The 25,147-nt window shown below is 39.6% G+C and overlaps 1 protein-coding gene across 1 annotated transcript; it reads left to right on the top strand.

The window, feature by feature from the left end:
* On the top strand, positions 14,075-14,473 carry LOC109227795. The gene has a single exon (XM_019392991.1). It carries the CDS (start codon positions 14,075-14,077, stop codon positions 14,471-14,473), a length of 399 nt encoding a protein of 132 aa, XP_019248536.1.

The following is a 25,147-nucleotide window of genomic DNA, read 5'->3' as shown; positions in this document are numbered from 1 at the left end:
TAGTCAAAGGATGTGAATATTGTGAACGAAAATCGGAGCGAAGATTGCTCCTGTTTGCAAAATGGTTATCTCCCGAGTTACCTATAAAACTCAAAACACGGTGCATGCGAATATATATGGGTTATTGCAAAAATTTAAACATGATGCAAATTCTCTTTGGACCATGAAGGTTGTCTTTGGATGATGAGGATGATGTCCTTAGACTATGACGTCCTGGGCCATGAAGCGTATGATAAAGGATTCACAGGCCATGAAATGGTGTCCTCGGGCCATGAGGATGGTGCCTTCGGACTATGACGCCTTTGGATAATGTGACGATGTTTCAGCCCATGGAAATCCAAAGATGTGGTGATATCGATCGTTTGATAAAGGAAATAAGCGATGCTTAGTTATATGCGAGAAAGAGACAAGGCAAGTTTTAGTTTTGTATGAGATGAGGGCGGTTCTTAGCCCTATGAGAAGAAAGGAGATAGTGTTTAGCTTTATACAATGTAGCGGAGATAATGTTTAGTCTCATGCAAAGAGAGACAATGTTTAGCCTTATGTAATGGAGGCAATGCTTAGCCTCATGCAATGAATGGAGACAGTGCTTAATCTCAAAGTAAGGCAGTGTTTTAGCCTTATGCAAGGCGAGGGCAATGTTTAGCCCTATGAAAAGAGTAGAGACAATTCTTAGTCCCATGCAATGAGAGGCAATGTTTAGCTTTATTCAATGGTGAGGGCAGTGTTTAGCCATATGCAAAGAGTGGAGACAATGCTTAGTCTCATACGAGGAAAGGAGACAGTGCTTAGTCTCTGGCAAGGAAAGGCAATGCTTGGCCTTATGCAATAATGGAGGCAATGCTTAACCTCATGCAAGAAATGGAGACAGTGTTTAGTCTCATGCAAAGAAAGACAGTGCTTAGCCTTATGCAAGGAATGGAGACAGTGCTTAGTCTTATACAAAGAAAGGCAGTGCTTAGCCTTATGCAAGGAATGGAGTAGTACTTAGTCTCATGCAAAGAAGGCAATGTTTAGCCTTGTGCGATGATGAGGGCAATACTTAGCCCTATGCAAGAAAAGCAATGAATAGCTGCGAGAGAGTAAAGTATTTCTTAGCTTGATGTGTTTGTGTTTGGCAACTTTGTCGTTATGAAGATAGCAATTTTGCTGCATGTATGTATTTGCGAATATTCCTGTTGTGTTTGTTGTGCCTGCATTCAAAGAAAAATTATGAGTTTTGCGGGGGAATGGTTGGTTCGTGCTCTCGATTTCCTTGCTTTGCCTTTTGCCTCTTGAGTCATCCTGGGTAACATCTGGCTGCCATAGAAACAAAATTTTTGAAATACATGCATGCATGCATTTGACAAATTATTTGTAGAAATGTAGTTGTTTGAAATATATGATAATGCACGAGATAAAATAATTTAGATGAACTGGTGATTGTGACGCATTTAGAGACATTTCAACCTCCTTGCTTTAGAATTTTCAGTGTCCTCCTCAAAATTCTGGCCCAGTTTAAGTGCATACTTCTGACAACACATTCCTTGGCTGTTCCAAACATGATGAAATCGGACAAACTTGCGATCTTGCCCTAGTTTTTTGTTCATTGGGGGGAATGAAGATTTTATTAGGATGTGACCGAACCCACAAGGTACCTACGTATCCCCTCTTAAACGGGAATCAGGTCAAGCGTAGTTCAGTTACATCAAATAGAAAAATGCAAATAATCTTTAAACATAGTATCTCTTGACTGCGTCTGAATTGATAGGTTCCGGCCAAATTTCTCCGTCCATTTCTGCAAGTATAAGTGATCCTCCTGTCAATACCTGGTGAACCATGTAAGGGCCTTACTAGTTGGGTGAGAACTTCCCCTTGGCTTCATTTTGGTACGGGAAGATTTGCTTTAGCACCAATTGCCCTGGTGCGAATTGCCTTGATCTGACCTTTTTGTTGAAAGCTCTTGCCATTCTGTTTTGGTAGAGTTGACCGTGATATATCGCATTCATTCTTTTTCCATCAATGAGAGCTAGTTGTTCCTACCGACTTCCTACCCATTCTGCATCGCTGAGTTCAACTTCTTGTATGATTCTTAAAGAAGGAATTTCTACTTCGGCAAAAATAACAGCTTCAGTGCCATAAACCAGTAGGTAAGGAGTTGCCCCAGTTGATGTCCGAACTGTGGTACGATATCCAAGTAAAGCAAATGGCAGCTTCTCGTGCCATTGTTTGTAATGTCCACCATTTTCCTCAATATCTTCTTGATGTTCTTGTTGGTGACTTCTACGGCTCCGTTCGTTTACGGCCTGTAAGCTGTGGAGTTCCTATGCTTGATATTGAATGTTTATCACGTGGCTTTCATCAAATCGCTATTGACAGCATTGTCAGTAATGATCGACTCCGATACTCCAAATCGACAAACAATGCGGTCCCGAACAAAATTTGCCACAACCTTCTTAGTTACAACTTTATAAGATGTAGCTTCAACCCATTTTGTGAAGTAGTCTATGGCCACCAGAATGAACCTATGGTTTAGCTAACAATCCCGTTGAATCTTCCACTTAAATTGTCTAATCAATTTATCTGGTTTATTGGCTGACAGGATTAATATTACTCGTAGCCTTCTCCGGAAGTACTACTCACCTATTCAAGCTAACCTAACGCCTATATTCCTATGGAATTAGAATTAACAAGAATGCATTAATAATTCCTATATAGTAACCAAGCAAGGCGATTAGGTATATTCCTATCCTAACCGCAAATCCGTTCCCGATGCTCGAGTCCAAGATCTTGCTCTACTCAATCTTATATGTAATCTAGAATTCCCTCTCCCGAGTTCAATCCTAGATTCGTAGATAGTATTCAATTGGTGATCAAGCAATCAAATAAGTAAGTGTAAGATTGAATAAATAAATCAATATGATAAAATAATAAGACAATTCAAGCTTCAAACCACAACGTTCCTGTAGTACCCCACAACTTTAGAACTAATAAACTATGAAATTAAAGAAAGAGAAGAGAAGAAAAACTAGTTAGAAGCCTCCTCCAAGCATAGTGTGCTCTCCCTAGGTCAAAAGTATGTCAGAAGTCCCTCAAAATAACGTTTTACATGTATTTATACCAAGTAGGGTCGGGCCCAAATGAAACCACCTTTTCCTACGCGTAATAAGAAAAATACTCTATAAAAAATACACAGGCGCACCGCATGGGGCGACGCGCCATGCGGGACGATAGTGGAGATCTTCAGAGGGCTTGCAATTCACAAAGCAGGCATATTTTGCACAGACGGGGTGCGGTAAGCGTCGCACTGTGCGTCGCTTTAGTGTCTTTTTCCGGCGAATTGGCCCATTTCAATTATGCTACTATTTTTGTCTTGTGAAATGATGAATTAAGCAGCCGCCATGGTGCACAACTTCCAACAAGTCGTGATAGGCCATTTACATGGCCTTGAGCATTTTGCTTTCACTTTTTATATTCATACCCCCGAACTCGATCCCATCTTAATTTTTTGAGTTTTTTCTTAGACTTCAAAGCTCTAAATAACTCGAATTAGCTTCATAACATCTACATCACTCGAAATAACTCCTACAAGGCATAAAACACGAAATAAGTGCAAAGCACTAGCGATTAAAGCTCAATCTCAATTAAAGTGCAGTAAATTAGAGTGCGATAAGCGATTAAAATACGTAATTATAGTCTACCATAATTTGAAACATATTCTCTAGTGGCAAAGCATACAATAATGCATGTATTCTCTCACTGGCTGCTTCATTTGACTAGACACTTCGTCAATTAGATGTCAACAATGCCTTCTTGCACGGGAGTACTCTAACTGAAGAAGTTTATATGTCCCAACCTCCTGGTTTTGTCAGTGAGACATATTTCGGCTACACTATGGGTTTAAACAGGGTCCACGTGCATGGTATGAGGAACTCAAATCCCATCTTATTTTATTCGAATTTTGCCACTCTCGGTAGGATCACTGCCAATTTATCTATGCAAAATTTGGAGTTATGCTCTATCTTATTGTATATGTTGATTATCTAATTATCACGGGCAATCATCAAAAGTCTGTGGAAGATTTTATTCTCTATCTTGCTAATCACTTCTCCATTAAAGATCTCCGTAATTTGCATTTCTTCTTGGGTGTTCAAGTTATTCGCTCACATGCTGGAATTTTCTTAAGTCAGCAGTACATTTATGAGATTTTGGACAAGGCCAACATGGTTAAAGCTAATCTCATGTGCACACGAACGGCAAGTTGGTCTTGTCCCATAAGTAGTGATGGTTGTTTACATGAGGATCCTAAAGATTATCAGACTATAGTTGAAAGCTAACAATATCTTCACCTTGCCGGACCAGATTTGCCTTTGTTGTAAGCAAATTGTCTCAGTTTACAAGCGCTCCAACGACTACACATTGGGCTATGGTCAAACGAGTTCTTCACGATCTTGCTGGCACATCTGCTAAGGGGTGGCAATTGAGCCCAAACCCATTCAGCCCGCCCGGAGATTAATGAGTTGGGCTAAAAATATTTTAGCGTAAAAATTGCACGGGGCGCGCTATTTGGTCGCCCCCATTTAATCTGTACTCATTTTTTTAAAAACTTTTAACTTGTACCCACTCTTCAAACAACTTCAGCTCCCTTTCTCCTCCCCGTACATGAGCTGATGATATGGCTATTAGAGGCTTCTTCTTTTGCTACTCTTCTCTTCTTCGATTATCTGTTTTTGAGCAGCAAAAACGCTAGTTCAACTTCTTAGAAACATAAAGCAAATGCAGAAATGACATTAATCAGCTAATGAAGAGAAAAACCTGAGGAAATTTCTCAGGTTGAATCTTTCAAAATTCAAGAGGACAAAATATGTTTATTGATTGAGAAATACCTTCTGGACCACAGCCACTGCAGCTTGTAATGGGGTCAAGTACTCGCAAGGAAGCTGATATATCAATATCAACAAAAACGATTATTGACACTGAAATTTTTTAAAGCCAAGAAAATGCTCATGAGGAAGCAGCTATGAACAAAAATGATCTTAGGAAGCATACGCAAGATGTGAATAGGAAATTGAAGGACACATGCTTACTGCTCTTGAAATTCTTTTTATTTTCGAGATGCTTTTTGTTGATAATGCAGATAATTTGGACTTGTTTTTTAACTCCAATTCAAAAGTTTGCCGTCTTTTTTAACTCCAATTCAAAAAACAAGAACATCTTGATAGTGGATTCTCCAGTTACAAAGACAAGAACTAGAGCTGAAGTTTCCCAGTTACAACACAAAACTTCAGCTTTAGAGCTGAAGTTTCCCGTTACAACACAAAGACTTCAGCTCTAGAGCTGAAGTTTCCCAGTTACAACACAAAAACTTCAGCTCTAGAGCTGAAGTTTCCCGTTACAACACAAAAACTTCAGCTCTAGAGCTGAAGTTTCCCAGTTACAACACAAACACTTCAGCTCTAGAGCTGAAGTTTCCTAGTTACAACACAGAACTTCAGCTCTAGAGCTGAACTTCAGGCCCGGCTACTAGAATGCTGATGTTTTGCGTGATTGCCTTTGCTAATTCAGCCCCGTGTGCTGAAGTTATGCGAAAAAGCGGGTACGCTTGCAATTTTTTTGTAAAGCGGGCATAAGTTAAAATGTGACACAAAAAGCGGGTATAGATGCAAATGCCCCCATTTTAGCTCATAGGTCTATTTGGCATGAGCCCAAGTTAACCCATTATTTTTTATAGCTCATTCTAACTCATTAAGCAGTCAAAATACAATCCATGAAACTCACCCAAAAGAAAGGGATCTCAAACCAACTTATCTAGAAATTTACTTAGTTGCCCCAATTTTACTTTTTTTAATTTTCTGCTTTTTTTTGTTTTTCTGCAGTGCTAATAGTCTATTTCTTCGCAAAGGCAAGCCGCTAAATGTGCATGCCTTCTCCAACTCGGACTGGGCATGTAACCATGAAAATCGCCCCTCTAGAAAAGCATACATTGTATTTTTAGGCTCCCATCCATTCTCATGGAGTTCTAAGAAGCAAAAAGTTGTTGCTCGCTCGTCGATAGAAGCTGAATATCGTTCTAGCTTCTGCTTCAACTTAAGTTTATTGGATTCGTAATTTGCTTCAGGAGTTATCTCTCTTTCTCTATGAACCACCAAATATCTATTGTGACAATCTTGGTGCGACCTATGTGTGTACTAAACCAGTTTTTCTCTCCAAATGAAGCATATTGAGATTAACTATCATTTTATTCGAAATCTTTGTCAATGAGGTCTCTTGCGTGTTTCTCATGTTTCATCCCAAGACCAACAGGCTGATCTTCTTACCAAGCCACTTCCCAAAGCTCCATTCGAGGCATTAAGGTCCAAGATTGGTATATCATACCGATCCACCATCTTGCGGGGGCGTATTAGCGATATCTCTTGATTGATATTAGCATATCCCTTGATTGATGTTCCATATCTTAGCATTTGTATTTTGATATAGTTTCTATGCTAATTGGGAGGATATCAATATTCTTTATTAGTTGATTCTTAGCTGCTTTAGTGTTGTATAAAGGGTGAAAATCATTTTGATCTCCCAAGTTTGCTTTAAAAATCAAACTCCTTCTCCAACATTAAACAATAGACATTCTGCTCCTCCTATTATATGCATTGTCTATTTTACCCTTGATATTTTCAATTCCTCCTTTAAGCATATAATTTTTTTTGTTATATTTAAATTGGTAAAACACTTAGGTAAATATCTTATTATAAATTTTATAATTAAAGCTCAATAAACTTTAACTAGAATATTACTTTTATGAGTTTCTACAAAATTTATCGTTACTCTTTTTTATTGTTACTGTAATATTTAGTATATATTTAAATTTTACTTTCCATTACTATATATATATATATATATANTATATATATATATATATATATATATATATATATATATATATATATATATATATGTAATTTTTAGGAATTTATTATAAATTTTTTCATTTTTTAATTATTGTTTTTTGTATTACTGCGTTGTCTTTTATTTGATTGATATTAAAAAGAGCTTTTATTCTAATATTTTAATTTTTTCCATTTATTTCATTATTCAATTTTAATAAATTATATATGATTGATTATCATTTTTCATATTTTTATTTTTTAATTAAAATATTTTTACTATAGGTAAATTCATAGCATAGATTAAGAAAAATATGGTGATATTAAAAAAGAAAAAAAAAAGAATATCGACCAAGGCTGATAAAATTGAGGATAAAATAGGGATTTTAGAAATACAATTAAGTTTCAAGGAGCACAACGTCTATTGTTTAATGTTGGAGGAGGAGTTTGATTTTTAGCATATACAGGGGCGGCCCTTCCCTAACGCAGGTGAAGCAATTGCTTTAGCTCATTTTTTGTTACACCTAATAGGCTATACAATTTTATTTATTTTAAAAAGTTCTATGAAGTAAAAATGCTTGATTTCTTTGTTTAACAAATATAGAGAAGAAGAATTTGAAACTGCTATGATTTTGGCCATAGAAATTGCATTTGAAATGAATATCGAACTCAAATTTCGTTAGAAATGTATGAAATATAGGAAGAAACAATTTGTTGAGAATGTTGATAATGAAATCTCAAAATCTCTTGAAGAGTCTTTAGAGTTGATTACTTTTTGTATAGTACACAAGGCTATTTTTCACTTCAAAATAGATTTGAACATTCGAAGCATATGAAAATATTTTTGGTTTTCTATTTAATGGTATAAATCTGAGATCACTAGATGAAGGAAAATTAAAAAAATATTACCTTAACCTTGAATGTTCCTTAAAGCATAATAATCAATCTGATATTGTATAGATTTATTTGTGAATTAAAGCGTTAAGAAAAATTAAAGTTAGAAGATAACAATAACTGATACACTCAATCATATGAAAAGATTTTATTATTTTCCAAATGACTGTTGATGTCGTGTTATAATTCCATATATTTTGACGTTATTTATCCTACTTGCTTGTTGTTTGGATGCTAATTTGCGCGACAATTTAGCCTAATAGAGTTTATTTTATCTCACGACCCAAATTTCCACTAAAGGTCGTGATGGCGCCGGACACCACTGTCAGGCAAGCCAACCCAAAATACTTAATTAAATTCTCATTTTAATACTCTTGAAAACCATGACTTTTCTTCAAATTTACCAATTTAAGAAGATAATTGCTTCAAGTCAAATTAAATAATAAGCAATTAATACAAATACTTCATAACCATCCCAGAACCCGGTGTCACAAGTGCATGAGCAATTTCTAAGAAAAATCGAATAAAGTACAACAGCTGTTCGGAATACAATTGGACAGAAAATAAATAGAATCCTGAGAGAGACTATACTAGCTGCGGGTCGCCTCGAGGAAATACAGCCCACCTAGTCTCCGTGTCAACCATGCTGCTACGCCTGCTAAGCCATTAGTGGCGCATGTGCCTGTGCAACAAAAATGCACAGAAGTGTAGTATGAGTACAAAAACAACATGTACTCAGTAAGTATCCCGCCTAATCTCGAAGAAGTAGAGACGAGATGGCAACTTCGACACTTATTAGAGGTCCAGTAATACTATTATTTATGCGATAACTCACAGGTTTATTAAGAACAACAGTAAAATTTAAATGAGTTACTAAACAGGTGAAAGTTCCTTTTTATTTAAAGTCTCCGGATTCATAATCCATTAATTAACAATTATCTCCAGTCGGGGAGAGCAGATATTAGTATCAACAAATATCAAGGCAAGCAATCCAAGCATGCGCAACTCATGCCGAGGTAGTACGGCCTGATCTAACAATATTTAAACTGTGCACTGCCAGAGGGTCGAATGGCACGAGCTATAGATGCATCTATTTAATCTACCGAGGCGTTCGACCCGTTCCACAATAGATAAACACATTCAAATAGTCAAGTCAATAACTCATCAAGGAGCAATTATTCAGAAAATGGCAAGTTTCTCTTTTAAGAGTCAAGGGCTTATATCTAGTCTATTAGAAATTCATTTTCACGTTCAATATGTTGAAGCATTTTTTAAATTTGTCAACAAAGTTGCATTTATTAAAGTAAGCATGCTTCTGGGTCCTAGACTACCCGGACTTAAACATAATAGTAGTTACGCACGGACTCTCGTCACCTCGTGCATACGTAGCCCCCACAAATAGGAGCACATAACCAATTAACTCACCTATGGGGATAATTTCCTCTTACAAGGTTAGAAAGGAGACTCACCTCGCTCCGAAGATCCATAACTGGCAATTCCACGCCCTTCCGAAGACTTGAATCGATGCTAAATACTCCCAAAACTAGCCAATGATTATGCAAATTCATCAATATACGATAAACTACTCATATTACTCCAATTTATAACAATTTCTAACCCTGATCGAAAGGTTGATAAAAACACCCTCCGGCCCACGTGCCCGGATTCCGAAAGTTTTTGAACATTAAGCTTACCCATGACTCCATGAACTCAGATATATGATTTTCTCTTAATTCCATACCCAAAATCGTGGTCAAATTCCAAGAATATCAATTTTCTAGGTTTTCCCTCAAACCCCAAGTTTTCTACAAATTTTTATGTCCAAATCCGTATATAATCATGTATTTAACTCAAAACTAACATAAATTACTTACCTCATGCTTGGTGGTGAAAATGGCACCTCAAAGTTGCTCCAATTCGGCTCCAATGGAAGAAAATAGGGTTGAAATGAACCCAACCCCCGATTTAAAAGAACCTCACTACCTCCAGCATTTCCGTATTTGCGGTCAGGGGACCGCATCTGCGAGAAACGGGCCGCATTTGCAAAAATGGGCCAAAGAGCTGGGACCGCATCTGCCATCTCCAGGCCGCATCTGCGGCTTGGGAGCCGCATTTGCGGTTCCTGGCCTGGCCTGCCCTGGGCCGCTTCTACGATGGGAGGACCGCATATGTGGTCTCGCACCTGCGGTCCACCAACCGCAGGTGCGATTATGACAGAAGCAGCAGCTTCAGCACTTCTCAAAATTTCATTTTTGATCCGTTAACCATCCGGAATCCACCCGAGGCCCCCGGAGCCCCATCCAATCATACCAACCAGTCCCAAAACATATTACGGACTTGCTTGAGGCCTCAAATCATATCAAACAACGCTAAAACCACGAATCAAACTCCAATCCGAACTTTATGAACTTTAGAATCTCAAACTTCTACTTTCGATGTTTAAACCTATCAAATCACGTCCGATTGATTTCAAATTTTGCGCACAAGTCGTATTCGACATTACGGATCTACTCCAACTTCCGGAATCGGATTCCGACCCCGATATCAAAAAGTCCACCTCTGGTCAAACTTCTCAAAAACCTCCAAATTTCTATCTTTAGCCAAATGACTCCAAAATGCTCCACGGACATCCGAATTCACTTCCGATCGCGCTCCCAACTCCAGAATCACCATACGGAGCTACTCACAGATTAAGATTCCCAAACGGACGTCGGTAACACTGAAATGCACTGCAACCGAAACCTATGAAATTTCTTCCAAAATGCTAACCTCAGAAATAGGCACCAAAACGCTCCCGGGTCATTCAAAACCCGATCCGGGCATACGCCCAAGTCTGAAATCCTCATACGAACCTGCTGGAACCTTCGAATCCCGATTCCGATGTCGTTTACTCTAAAATCCAATCCTAGTCGATTCTTTCAACTTAAAGCTTTCGAAATGAGAATTCTCCTTCCAAATCAACCCCGAACTTTCTGAAATTCAATTCTGACCACGCATACAAGTCGTAATGCCTGAATTGAAGCTGCTCATGGCCTCAAACTGCTGAACGGTGTGCTAGGGCTCAGAACGACTGGTCGGGTCGTTACATTTTACCTGTAGGAATGCTTGGACATGAAGTGGAGAAAAGTCGCATGAAATGGTACCTCAAAGCTAAAAAATGAAGCAATAAAAGAAGGCGTGCAAGGCAATGAAAAGCCACAGCCCTAGATAGTGCAAGGCTTCGTCTAGGTCATTGTCATTGGCGCCTCTGATAGCGCCTCGCGGGGTAATGTTGGCGCCTCGCGGAGTAATGTTGGTGCCTCTAACAATGCCCCTCACCGACGATGCTTATCCGAGCCACTTTTATTTTCTCATTATGTTTGGACGTTTAGACCTCGGCCCCACCATATAAATACCTCTTAAAGTTAGGTTTTGAAGGGTTAGAAATTATTGGAGAGGCAAAAGACTACGGAACACTCTAGAGCACGAATCACAAGAGTTTTTCTCTTTGTTGTTCTTGAATTTGTAGTTTAATGCTCTTGAATATTACTATGATTGTTTATACAATTATAAGTAGCTAAACTCTCCAATCTAGGTTTGATGGAACCTATTGGAGGATGATTTCTACTACGTTTAATATAAATTTGCTTTTGATTTTTCTCTACTTGTTCAACTACGTTATCATTGTGGTTGATTAAAGAGCTTTCAATTGACTGTACCTATTTAGTGTGTATTGCATGGAAAAGGATATACATTTAGGTAATTTTTAAACAACATCACTCCTAACGTATATGAGGAATCAATTCAAAAGGTTTAAAGGTGGGATTAGGAATAATGAAACCTTGGTGCTCATAGTGAGCGGTAAACTAGTGTCAGCTAGCGTAGTTCGGAAGAATACGTCTAGTAAATTGTGGTAGTTGCTCGAAAGAGAATTATGACACCCAAAGTACTCACGATCGGTTGAGAATACTTCGGCAAAGTTATAGAAAACGTAGCAGGGAGGATTCCGACAATAGGCAAAATCATAACCTTAGACTCTTCCAATATTATCCACAACATTTTCTGTGTTAGTTATAAATTACTGCATTTAAATTACACTTCTACTAGTTAGTAAACACTCAAATCGATATTTAATATTTCTTAAGGTTGATTATTTGAATTCTTGTGAAACTAGTGGTTGTGATTAAAAGGTTAATTCCTGTGGGATTCGACTGGGGACTTGTAAACTGAATTATATTTGCAACAACTGCTACACCTCTTAGGAGGCATTGTTGGGCGTGATCAAATTTTTGCACCTATGCCGGGGAATTACTGGTGTTATTAATTACAATAAGCGGAATTGTTAGGATTCTTAGTTTAGTCAACTCTCTTGATTTTAACATCATTACAATGAAATTCTAACATTTGTAGTCTTGTGTGTTATAGGTGCATGCCTAGAAACTCCTTGAGAACTGGTGAATTGTTTGAAGCATTACCAGATCCTGAGAAAGCATTCAAGGCATTAAATCATGCAAGCAGGAAGGAAAAATGACAACAACACCCAAGAGAACAAATTGAATTAGGCATAGGTGACGTTTTGGAAAATAGAAACACTGTGAATGACCTGAATAATCAGAGTGTGGCACCTCTTGTGCCAGAAGCAGCCTTGTATAATTGAGCACAACCCACTGCTGAAAATTTAGCAACTGCAATTGAAGTCCCTCAAATAAAAGAAGAATCATTTCAAATCACAAACAACATGCTATATCTGTTGCAGAACAATGGACTGTTCTCTAGGTCTTACATTGAAGATCCACAGCATCACTTGAAAAATTTTCTGTAAATTTGTGTCACTCAAAGGCAGCCGAATGTGACACCAGAAGCAATCAGAATGTTATTGTTTCCGTTTTCAGTGACCTGAGAGGCTCAGGCTTGGCTTAATTCGCTCCCCATTAACTCAATCACTGCTTGGGAGGAATTAGTCAAGCAGTTTATGAACAAGTTCTACCCACCAAATAAGACTGCCAAGCAAGTTGATAAAATACTGAGCTTCAGGCAAACACCAGCTAAAACACTGCAAGAAACGTAGGAGAGGTTTAAGGGGATGTTGGTAAAGTGTCCACACCATGGCATTCCTGATCAAATGTTGGGGCGAAGGTTCTACATGGTATTGGAAGACCGCTTGAAGGCCAATATTGATGCTTCAGTAGGTGGAGCATTTTTGAGCAAACCATTCAGAGAATGTAAGGTCCTGCTAGATAAATGGCTCAAAACTCAGGATGGATGACAAGAGACACTACAATCACCCTTGTAGTTCACTCAATAGCTTTAGGCCTAAACAACTCCATAGCCGAGAATATGGCTACTCTGATGACGCAAATGAGTATCCTCACCAAGAAGATTGATGAATCAGGCCAGAAGCAGGTACACATAGTTGACACGACTAATGGAGGCTTATGCACACCATGCATTAACCAACAATACGTGTGCTCGTGGAGTGGTGAAAGTGACAATCAGAACTATCTAGAGAATATGAACTATGTGGGCAACTATGGAGGCCAGAGGCAAGGTGGTCAGAATTGGGGGCAGCAGAATCAGCAGTATAGACCAGCACATCAACATTACAATAACAACAACAATCCTATAGCTATACGACCAGAGAGTCAAGTCGTGCCTTACCAAAGGCAACATGGATACAATCAGCAAAATCAGCAGCCAGCTTATCAACAGCCTTAACAACAACAGATAGTGAGACAAGATGATGGGTTGACTGAAATTAAAAGAATGCTGCAACAACTGATTGAGTCCAAGGGAAAAATGCTAGAGAAGGTTGAAGCAAATAACTCAATGATAAAAGGTATTGAGATTCAATTGGGGCAAATATCTATGGCTCTGAATAATCGTCCCTAAGGGACGTTACCTGCGGACACACATGTCAATCCGAAAGAGCAGGGCCCGAAGCAGCTGATGGTGGTGAGTCTGAGAAACAGTACAGATCTTGATCTAGAGCAAGAAATTGCTCGCGAAAGCCAACCAACTGAGATACATCGTGCCAATATCAACTCAGGTAGATGAGTTAACTGAGCTAACAGAAGTAAGAATGCAGCCAACCCAGGAGGAACTAAGCAAAGAGAAAGATGTTGCAAAGGAGATTGTGAAAGTGCAAGAGAAAGCATTAGAAAAAGTGCCCGAGAAGGATCTAACTCAAGTCACAGGAAAGAAGCGACCGCCAGAACCCTTCCCCCAGAGGTTGGCCAAATATCATAAGGATGAGCAATATAAGAAATTTATAGAGATGTTAGAAGCAGATTCAGGTGAACATTCCACTGATTGATGCCTCGAGAGAGATGCCCGGTTATGCATAAATGATGAAGGAATTGATGTCTCGCAACTTAGACTTTCAAGACTTGGCAATTGTGACACTGACTCAGACCTGTAGTGCTATCATGACAAGTCCTATAGCTGAGAAGCTATCTGACCCAGGGAGTTTCACAATTTCGTGCACCATAGGCAGCTATGCTTTTGCCAAAGCATTGTGTGATTTGGGGGTGATCATAAACTTGATGCCCTTGTCTATCTATAAGAGGTTAGGCATTGGAAGGGCAAGAAACACATCCATGTTACTACAGCTAGCCGATCGAACAGTGAAGAGGCTATCAGGTATACTTGATAACGCACTTGTGCAGGTCGGAAAGTTTGTGTTTCCATCAGATTTTGTCATTCTTGATTGTCAGGTTGATGAAGCGATTCCTACGATTTTGTGAAGGCCATTCTTGGCCACAAGGAGAGCTCTAATTGATTGTGAAACTGGGAGCTAAAGATTCTCGCACCCCTTTTTCTCGCGAAATCGGGTTTCGACACGTGACAACTCTTTTAAGGAAGGTTTTAAAAGAGAGAGTCGTTACCTAACAAATTAAGGTGCGTTAGGGCACCTATTTGTAAGTAACTCTGTCTAACCAGTTTGTGTCACCAAAGATTGGGTAAGGGCTCGAAATTACCTCGAAGAGAAGGTGTTAGGCACTCTTCGAGGTCCACAATTGTGGGTCCCAGCCGAACTCAATTATATGAATTATTCTATGTGATCAAAGCTAAGAAACAAGGAATTACTAAACATGAATAATCAATTGAAAGACAAAGAAGGGGCGGGGGGGGGGGGTCCTAAGTTTTTTAGCCTAAAGGATCAGCCCGTGAAATATAAATAATACTTCGTAACTCCCCCGAGATGGGGTGTTACTCATATTATTCAGCAGGCACAGACTATCATCTCCTGCTACCCAATTACTATCTTTAAGTTATTTACCTGAAGCGCACTAGTCAATTCTAAGTCGTGTCCGTTGCGTGCACTACCCGTCCCAGGCCTATGGTCCAGGAGGCATTTGGACCTCTATTTCAGGGTGGTTCTAGACTTTAACTTAGGATGCTTAAAAATGTCAAAAGCTAGGCGACATACAAAACACATTGGACTTTCACTTATAAGCAAGTAAGGGCTCAAGTTGGCCTCGCAATTAGACAACAAATGCACGCAAGTCAGATTAACAAAGACAGTTGCTGATTTTAAATAGTTAAGAGTGCATAAACCTATGGAAAAGATCTCTATATGAATCTGGATTTAATGGGCGGATAGTTATACACAAAAGCCATTATACTTTCCAAAACCTGTATGACTTGCCTACTACTTTTAAACATAGGAATTAAACCTATAGGCATGATGTCTAGGCGTGTTACGCAATAATAAACAGTGGTAATTACAAAAGCACATTTAGAAGTATCTGTTTTAATCCTATAGGAATGTTTTCTAGTGAGAGTAACATCACAGTGTTTGGAAACTCATGAATAAACGGGCATAAATTAGGTTGATTCAAACCTATAGGCATGCTTTCTACAATTTGTTCCAATTTTAGATCCTATAGACATAATTTCTAAAATTTGTAAACAGAACAACATGTGATTGAGGTTTTTGCATACACATTGTATATACAACTCCCTATAGGCATGGTTTCTAACACGATTGAACCAAGTACTGAACCCACAGGCAGGATTGCTAACATATAATGGCTGAACATAATAGGATACCTATAGGCATGATTTCTAACACAATTAAATCAAGTATTGAACCTATAGGCAGGATTGTTGACATATAATGGCTGAACATAATTGGATACCTATAGGTATGATTTCTAACACATGATAATTGATCAGGCAATAGCATATTGTTGAACCTATAGGCAGGATTTCTACCCAATTTATTGCAAGTAAACAAAAATCCCTTTCCAAATTTCACTAACACCCCAAATGTTATTACAAATAGTTATTACAGACCAGAATTTAATGTAAGAAATTACAGAATAAGTATAACTATAGGGAGCCTACATTAGGCCCCAATACACCTGGATAGGCCAGGCCTTCAACCCACAACAGTTCCAAAATTCATGTTCATAGATACAAAATAACCAGTTGTTGAGTGATCCACCCATATATCAAAGCTGAGCATACAAAACCCAAGTCCCTAGTGTGTCAGAGTTCCTAAGGGCTTCAAGAACCCAGGGCAGTGCTCACACTAGGGGAGTTAATAGAGATCATTCAGAAGAGGGACTAGAGACCAAGTTCTAGTGTGTCAGAGTTCACAAGGGCCTCACATGGACCTCGAGCAGTGCTCGCACTAGAGAGAGGTCAAAGGAAAAAACCTGAATAGCCTTGGCTTTCAGCCGGCTAAGAAAAGAACTTAAACAAGAGGTGAAAAAGAAAATACTAAAGTTGAGGGACTGTATTGGAGGGGTTTAAACAAATATGACCAAACTGAACATATTAGGCAAACAGTTGACCAAATCACAGAATTTAAAAGCCAGCTTAATGTAAAACTAAAAAAAAAACTTAACACGATAACAGTCACATGCTAAAGGGAGGCTGATAAGAGCATGTTTGCAGGATTGACTGGGGTTATCATCAATAGACAAGTTGAAACATGATTGGGAATTGTGCTAAGTATATAGGCAACATTGTACCAAACCACATAATCATAGAAAGGAGAGGGCATCATGTTAGCAATGGGGTAGGATCACAGACACATATGCCAGGGCATTTTACAGAGATTCTAAATAGCATGAATGGCACACAAATAGTAGATAAACATTCAAGGCTTGTTATAGAGGTCTAATTAACAGAATATGATTCAGTTTATGTCAAAAGTTTAGCCTAACACCTTAATGTAACAATTCAAAACATGCCGAGATCACAAACATATACTGAAGGATATGGGATACAATAAGCATGCTAAGGCCAATGACCAACACTGAAAGTCTCAACACAGACAAATGTAAGGATTCAGGGGGGGGGGGTAGGTGAATAAACATGTTCATAGGCATTCAAGAGTCACTACACTAACTGAATAGGCCCTAAAGGGGTTCAAATAACTTCAGAACAAGCAACATTAGGAGCAAACAAAGGTCAAAGAAACCAAGACATACACAACTTAACAAAGATAATGACTAAATATTACTCGTATGCATATTGGATCATGGATTCATCAAGACTAACATATACAAATCAGGGATATGTAAGAATGCAAGTGCAGAAGTTTAAGTGACTCACCAGTTAAGTGAGAAATGCAAGAAAAGAACAAAACCCACAATATTCTAAATTGTCAATGAGGAGCAAAAGACCCAGAACTTAATAGCCTTGGCTTTCAGCCGGCCAAAACCACAGTATAAAATGAAAAATAACAGAGTAAAGTTTTAGATCTAGTGAGGTTATAATGACTTCCAAGTCTGTCTTAAAGGGGAAATGGGGAGGGGTTTAAATAGTGCAGAAACTAAAACATAAACATGGAAAATAATTGATTCAGACACTAAAAGGGGCAAGCACTTAAATCAGTAAGGAAAGAAGTTGAAACCCCAATTTTAGGTAAAAAATACACAAAATCGGCAGAAAATACAGGCAAAGAATCACAATGAACATAGACAGAAAATTATTTAAAATAAACACAGAGTCGAACCAGATTTGGTTTGATTAAAAAGATTTGAAACCCAAATTTAGGGTAAGTAAAAGAAATCGACAAAAATAGGCAGATTCTCACATAATTGGGTGAATAATGACGAGATAATACTCAAAATCCAGGCCTGAACCAGTTTTGGTTCGAATCAAAAGAGGATCTGAAACCCTAACCATTAGGGTTAAGTAAGAATCAGCGAGATACGAGTGAATCGGTACAAAATAACGCGTTTGGACTCAAGGTCGTCCAGTTTCAAGAGGTAAACATAGATTTGGACAAAATCAAAGTGGGGTACTTGCCATGTTTAGGTAAGTACCTAAGTTATTCCGCAAAATAGCACCAAATAAGGAAAATATCTCGAGATGGTAGGTGAACGGGGAAAGAATCCCATTAGGAATGGGATTTGGGGGAATTTTAGTAGGGCGGCGGAATTAGGGTTCATCAGAGGAGGGAAACAGAGGCGGCAGGATTAGGGAAATGAGGGATAGGATTTGGGGGTGGAGATATAAGGAAAGGGGGTGATCGTTTGTGAGCCGTTGATCATTTTTGATCAACGATTGGGATATGAGCGGGACTGGGTCGGGTTTTATTGAGCGGGTTTTTAAATACCCACTTTTAATAAATAAATAATTTATTAAAATAATAAATAAATAACAAAGATATCATTTGTGCATAAAAATGATTTAAACAATTTTGTAACACTACAAAAATATAGAAGGTTATTTTTTTTGCATAAATAATATAATCATAAGTACATATGGGCTATTATTGCAAAATGTGTAATTTACCCTTAAAAATATAAATGTAATTATAAAAATGCACTAAAAATATTTAAACATTATGTTGGTATAAATGATGAATTTAGATGATTAAATCATCATAAAAATAATATGAAGGATAATTATTGAATATTTATATAATAAAATACAGAAATAAATTGATTTAAAGCTTTTAAAATTATGGAAAATTATGAAAAATACTTGTGCATGCTTGTAAATCAAATGATGATGCATGTGCACTATTTTGAAAATATGAGGGAAAAATTGGGTATCAACAGCTGCCCCTCTTTACCCAAGAAGGATGAAAGAGTTGTCGGGTAAAGAAATGATGACCGATTTAACCGAATGGGGTTTTTTAAAAAATATTGGCTGCACCCTGGTCTCTGAGCTGCCTACATATCCTTGGGTTTACAGGAGTCAGGCCATGTGTAGTTCTGGATCCAACGGTGAACGAAACCGATGGTGTGGTTATAGGAATGGTCGTGTGTTTCGGAAAGGGTTCTTTTGAGTAGGATAGTATTGGATGAATTTATGAAAAGTCACGAATGTGAATTTGAGATGTAATAGATGTATCACAGGGCAGATATCTGAACGGTCATAGAGTAAAAGCAAGTAATTGATGGGAGTCGGTTACGTTTGAAATAACGGCAGGGTGTGAATGATGAGAGCGGAAACCGGAGCGAAGGTTGCTCCTGTTTGAAGAACGGTTTTTCCTGGGTTACCTGCAAACTTAAACCACGATGCATGCGGATATATATAGGTTATTGCGACAATTTAAATATGATGCAAGTTCCCTTTGGACCATGAAGATTGTCTTCGGACGGTGAGGATGATGTCCTTAGACCATGATGTCCTGGGCCATGAATCGTGAGATAAGGGATTCGCAGGCCATGAAATGATGTTCTCGGGCCATGAGAATGGTGCCTCTGAACCATGATGCCTTTGAATAATAATGTGCAGTATTGAGAGATCCTCAGGCCATGACATGGTGTCTTCAGGAAATGAGGATGATGCCTTCGGACTATGACGCCTTTAGATAATCTGGAGATGTTTCAGCCTATGAAATGCAAAGACATGATGATGGATCACATAAACGAGACAAGACAGAGCTTAGTCTTGCATAAGATTGGGACAAAGCTTAGCCCCGGGAAGGCAAAATAGTGCTAGTTTTCAAGTAGCGTAGCATTCGCTATTGGGCAAGGAAAGGCAGAGCTTAGCCTTAAGCAATCGGGGAGGCAATGCTTAACCTCATGCAAGAAGAAGAGAAAATGCTTAGTCTCGATGCAAGGAAAGGCAGTGCTTAGCCTTATGCAATTGAGGAGGCAGGGCTTAGCCTCATGCAAGAAGAGGAGACATGGCTTAGTCTCGATGCAAGGGAAGGAGGTGCTTAGCCTTATGCAAAATGGGAGACAACGCTTAGTCTCATGCAAGGAAAGGCAGTGCTTAGCCTTATGCAGTTGAGAAGGCAGGGCTTAGCCTCATGCAAGAAGAGGAGACAGGGCTTAGTCTCGATGCAAGGGAAGGCAGTGCTTAGCCTTATGCAAAATAGGAGACAACACTTAGTCTCATGAAATTGAGGAGGCAGGGCTTAGCCTCAAGCAAGAAGAGGAGACAATGCTTAGTCTCATGCAGGAAGAGGAGACAGGGTTAGCCTCATGCAAGAAAAGGAGTCAGGGTTTAATCTCGATGCAAGAGAAGGCAGTGCTTAGACTTATGTAATTAAGGAGGAAGGGCTTAGCCTCATGCAAAATGGCGAGACAATGCTTAGTCTTGATGCAATGGAAGGCAGAGCTTAGCCTTATGCAATTAGGGAAGAAATGCTTAGCCTCATGCAAAAAGAAGAGACAATGCTTAGTCTAATGCAATGGAAGGCAGTGCTTAGCCTTATGCAATTAAGGAGGCAGGGCTTAGCCTTATACAAAATGGCGAGACAATGCTTAGTCTCGATGCAAGGGAAGGCAGTGCTTAGACTTATGCAATTGAGGAGGCAGGGCTTAGCCTCATGCAGTGACAGAAAATAAGTAGTGGCAGAGTATTTTCTTATCTGGAGACATATTTGTGTTTGGCAGCCTTGCCATTATGAAGATAGTGATTTTGGTATGTGCGTACTTGCGAATGCTCATGAGTTCTGCGGGGAAGGTTGGTTCATGCCTTTGCCTCCTTGTTTTGCTTTGCTTTGCTCTGGAGATCTTGTTCGAGTTACCCTGGGTAACATCTGGCTGCCCTAGAAATGAAGTTTTCAAAAAGTATGCATGCATTTGATAAACATGGTTATTTTAAAACATAGTAGTTTACGATATCAAGTAAATTAAATGAACCAATGACTGCGACACTTTAGAGACATTGCGACTTCTTTGCATTAGAATTTTGAGGGTCCTCCTCAAAATTCTGCCCCAGTTTAGTAGGCGATTTTTCAGCCGTTCTGCATGTGACGAAGTTTGTTGGATTTGCTCCGGAATTTTGAGTATCCTTCTCAAAATTCTGCCCCAGTTACTTCATTGATTCTCTGACTGTCTTGCATATGATGACTTCGGCTGGACTTGCTACGGAATTTTGAGGGTCCTCCTCAAAATTCTGTCCCAGTTTCTGGTTGTGGGGAAAATGAAAATTTTATTGAGATGTGACCGAACCCATAGGGCTGCCTACGTATCCCCTCTTAAACGGGAATCAGGTCAAGCGTAGTTCAGTTACATCAGATGAAGAAACGTAAACAATTTAAATATAGTATCTCTTGACTGCGTCCGAATTGATAGGCTTTGGCCAAACTTCTCCTTCCATTTCTGCGAGTATGAGTGCTCCTCCTGAAAGTACCCTCTGAACCATGTAGGGCCCTTGCCAATTGGGTGAAAACTTCCCTTTGGCTTCATCTTGATATGGGAAGATTCGTTTCAACACCAGCTGCCCCGGCATGAACTGTCTAGGTTTGACCCTTTTGTTGAAAGCTTTGGACATTCTGTTCTGATAAAGTTGACCATGACATACTGCATTCATTCTTTTTCCGTCGAGAAGAGCCAATTGTCCATAGCGACTCCTTATCCATTCTGCATCACTGAGTTCTTCTTCCTATATAATTCTCAAAGAAGGAATTTCAACCTCGGCGGGAATGACAACTTCAATACCGTAAACCAACATGTAGGGAGTTGCTCCAGTTGATGTGCGAACTGTGGTACTATATCCCAATAAGGAAAATGGTAATTTCTCGTGCCATTGCTTATGGTTTTCTACCATTTTTCTTAGAATTTTCTTGATGTTCTTATTGGCGTCTTCTACGGGCTCCATTCATTTGAGGTCGGTATGCTGTGGAATTCTTATGCTTGATCTTGAAGGTTTCACATATAGCTTTCATTAAATTGCTGTTGAGGTTGGCGACATTGTCGGTAATGATGGATTCTGGTACCCCGAATCGGCAGACAATATGATCCTTGACAAAATTTGCGACGACTTTCTTAGTTACAGCCTTATAAGATGCAGCCTCAACCCATTTTGTGAAGTAGTCTATGGCCACTAAAATGAACTTGTGCCCATTTGAAGCGGCGACTTCTATCGGACCGATTACATCCATTTCCCAAGCGGCAAAAGGCCAAGGTGCACCTGTTTCATTAAGTTCGTTTGGAGGTACCCATATCATATCTGCGTGTATCCGGCACTGATAACATTTCTGGACATACCTGATGCAGTCTGTTTCCATAGTCATCCAAAAGTATCCTGCTCTTAATATCTTCTTGGCTAGAACGAAACCATTCATGTGCGGCCCGCAGGTTCCAGCGTGTATTTCCTCGAGCAGTTTGGAAGCTTCTTTGGCGTCAACACATCGTAATAACCCTAGTTCTGGAGTCCTTCTATATAGAATTCCTCCACTTTGGAAGAAATGATTGGACAATCTCCGGAGCGTGCATTTCTGAGTATGCTTTGCATGCTCTGGGTATTTTCCTTTTGCCAAGTATTCCTTGATATCATGGTACCATGGATTCCCATCTGTTTCTTCTTCAACATGAGTGAAATAAGCTGGCTGATTATGGATTCTTACTGGAATAGGATCAATGAAATTCTTGTCCGGATGCTGTATCATGGAGGACAAAGTGGCTAGTGCATCTACGAACTCATTCTGGATTCTCGAAACATGTTTGAATTCTATCTTTGTGAATCTTTTCATCATCTCTTGTACGTGATACAAATATGGCAATATTTTGGTATTCTTGGTAGCCCACTCTCCTAGAACCTGATGTACCAGAAGATCTAAATCACCAATTACCAGCAACTCCTGTATATTCATGTCGATGGCCAAATTGAGCCCCATGATACAAGCCTCATATTCTGCCATATTGTTGGTGCACGGAAACCTGAGCTCCGTGGATACCGGATAATGTTGACCTATTTCTGACACCAAAACTGCTCCAATACCTACTCCTTTGAAAGTTGCAGCTCCGTCGAAGAACATTCTCCAACCGTCGTAGGCTTCGGTAATATCTTCTCCTACAAACGACACTTCTTCATCGGAAAAATACATTTTCAATGGTTCGTATTCCCCTCCCACAGGATTTTCTATGAGGTGATTAGCTAATACCTGTCCCTTGACCGCCTTCTAGTTTACATAGACAATGTCAAATTCACTCAACAATATCTTCCATTTTGCTAGTTTCCCTGTAGGCATGGGTTTCTGAAAGATGTATTTCAAGGGATCCATCCTTGATATGACATATGTAGTGTAGGCACAGAAGTAGTGCCTCAATTTCTGAGCTGTCCATGTTAGAGCACAGCAAGTGCGTTCCAGCAGAGAATACCGTGCTTCGTAGGGTGTGAACTTCTTACTCAAGTAATATATGGCCTGTTCTTTTCTTCCCGTCTCGTCATGTTGTCCCAAAACACAATCGAAAGCTCCATCTAGTACGGACAAATAGAGTAGCAAAGGTCTACCAGGTTCAGGTGGGACCAGGACTGGTGGTGTGGATAGGTATTCCTTGATTCCTTCAAAGGCTTTCTGACATTCTGCAGTCCATTTTGTTGCAACATCTTTCTTCAACATTTTGAAAATTGGCTCACAGATCACGGTCGACTGTGCTATGAATCGACTAATGTAATTGAGATGCCCCAAGAAGCTCATCACATCTTTCTTGCTCTTTGGAGGTGGCTACTCTTGTATAGATTTGACCTTTGAAGGTGTAACGACCCGACCGGTCGTTTTGAACTCTAGCGCGTCATTTAACAGTTTGAGGCCATGAGCAACTTCACTTCAGGTATTATGACTTGTGCGCATGGTTGGAATTTAATTCTGGGAAGTTCGGAGTTGATTTGGAGAGAGAATTCTCATTTTGGAAGCTTTAAGTTGAAAGCATTGACTGGTATTAGATTTTTGAGTAAAGAACCTCGAAACCAGGATTTGAAGGTTCTAGCAGGTTCGTACGATGATTTTGGACTTGGGCGTATGCCCGGATCGGGTTTTGGGTAACCCGGGAGCATTTTGGGCGCCTATTGTGGAAGTTAGCATTTTTGGGAGAATTTCATAAATTTGGGTTGAAGTGCATTTCAGTGCTATCGATGTCCGTTTGGGATTCCGAGTCTGGGAATAACTTCGTATGGCGATTCTGGTATTGGGAGCGCGATCGGAAGTGAATTCGGAGGTTTGTAGGTCGTTTTGGAGTCATTTCGCTAAAGATAGAAATTTAAAGGTTTTTGAGAAGTTTGACCGGAAGTGGACTTTTTGATATTGGGGTCGGATTCCGATTCCAGAAGTTGGAGTAGGTCCGTAATGTCAAATATGACTTGTGTGCAAAATTTGAGGTCAAACGGACGAGATTTGATAGGTTTCGGCATCGAATGTAGAAGTTTGAAATTCTAAAGTTCATTAAGCTTGGATTGGAGGTCGATTCATGATTTTGGCGTTGTTTGATATGGTTTGAGGCCTCGCACAAGTCCGTAATGTGTTTTGGGACTAGTTGGTGTGATTGAACGGGGTCCTGGAGGCCTCGGGTGGATTCCGGATGGTCAACGGATCAAATTTGGAATTTGATGAAGAATTGAAGCAGCTGATATCTGGTGTAACCGCACCTGCGAGGTTTTGGCCCCAGGTGCAGAGCCGCAGAAGTGGCCATGAGGGTCGCAGATGCGACTTTGGTTGGGAGTGCTGGGACCGCAGATGCGGTCACTCCGCCGTAAAAACGGGATCGCACCTGCGGTGAAGAAGGCGCGGATGCGAAGTGGAGGGGCTGGAGGAGGATCGCAGAAGCAGACCATATGCCGCACCTGCGGGACCGCAGAAGCGGTTAAGCGACCGCAGATGCGAGAATCGCTGGGCAGTGTGCTCTTTGAAAAACGAGTTTGGCTCATTTTTCACACATTTTCACTTTGGATGGGCGATTTCGGAGCCTTTGAAGAGAGGGATTTCATCATCAATCATGAGGTAAGTTAATCCCACCTCTTGTAAGTTAAATACATGGTTTTATTGCGGATTAAAGTATGGAAATTGGTAGAAACTTGGGGTTGAGAGAAAAACCCAGAAAATTAGTATTTTCGGATTTTGACGATGATTTTGGACATGAAATTAAGAGTAAATTATATATTTGAGTTCGTCAGGTTATGGGTAAAGTTTATCTTAGAGAAATTTCGGAATCCGGGCGAGTGGGCCCGAGGGCGATTTTGTCAACTTTTCGACTGGGGTTAGGAACTGTTATAAA

The sequence above is a fragment of the Nicotiana attenuata genome, chromosome 6, assembly GCF_001879085.1.
Source record: "Nicotiana attenuata strain UT chromosome 6, NIATTr2, whole genome shotgun sequence".
NCBI classification, from domain to species: Eukaryota; Viridiplantae; Streptophyta; class Magnoliopsida; order Solanales; family Solanaceae; genus Nicotiana; species Nicotiana attenuata.
Note: the sequence above shows the minus strand (reverse complement) of the source record. Positions and strands in the feature narration are given on the sequence as shown.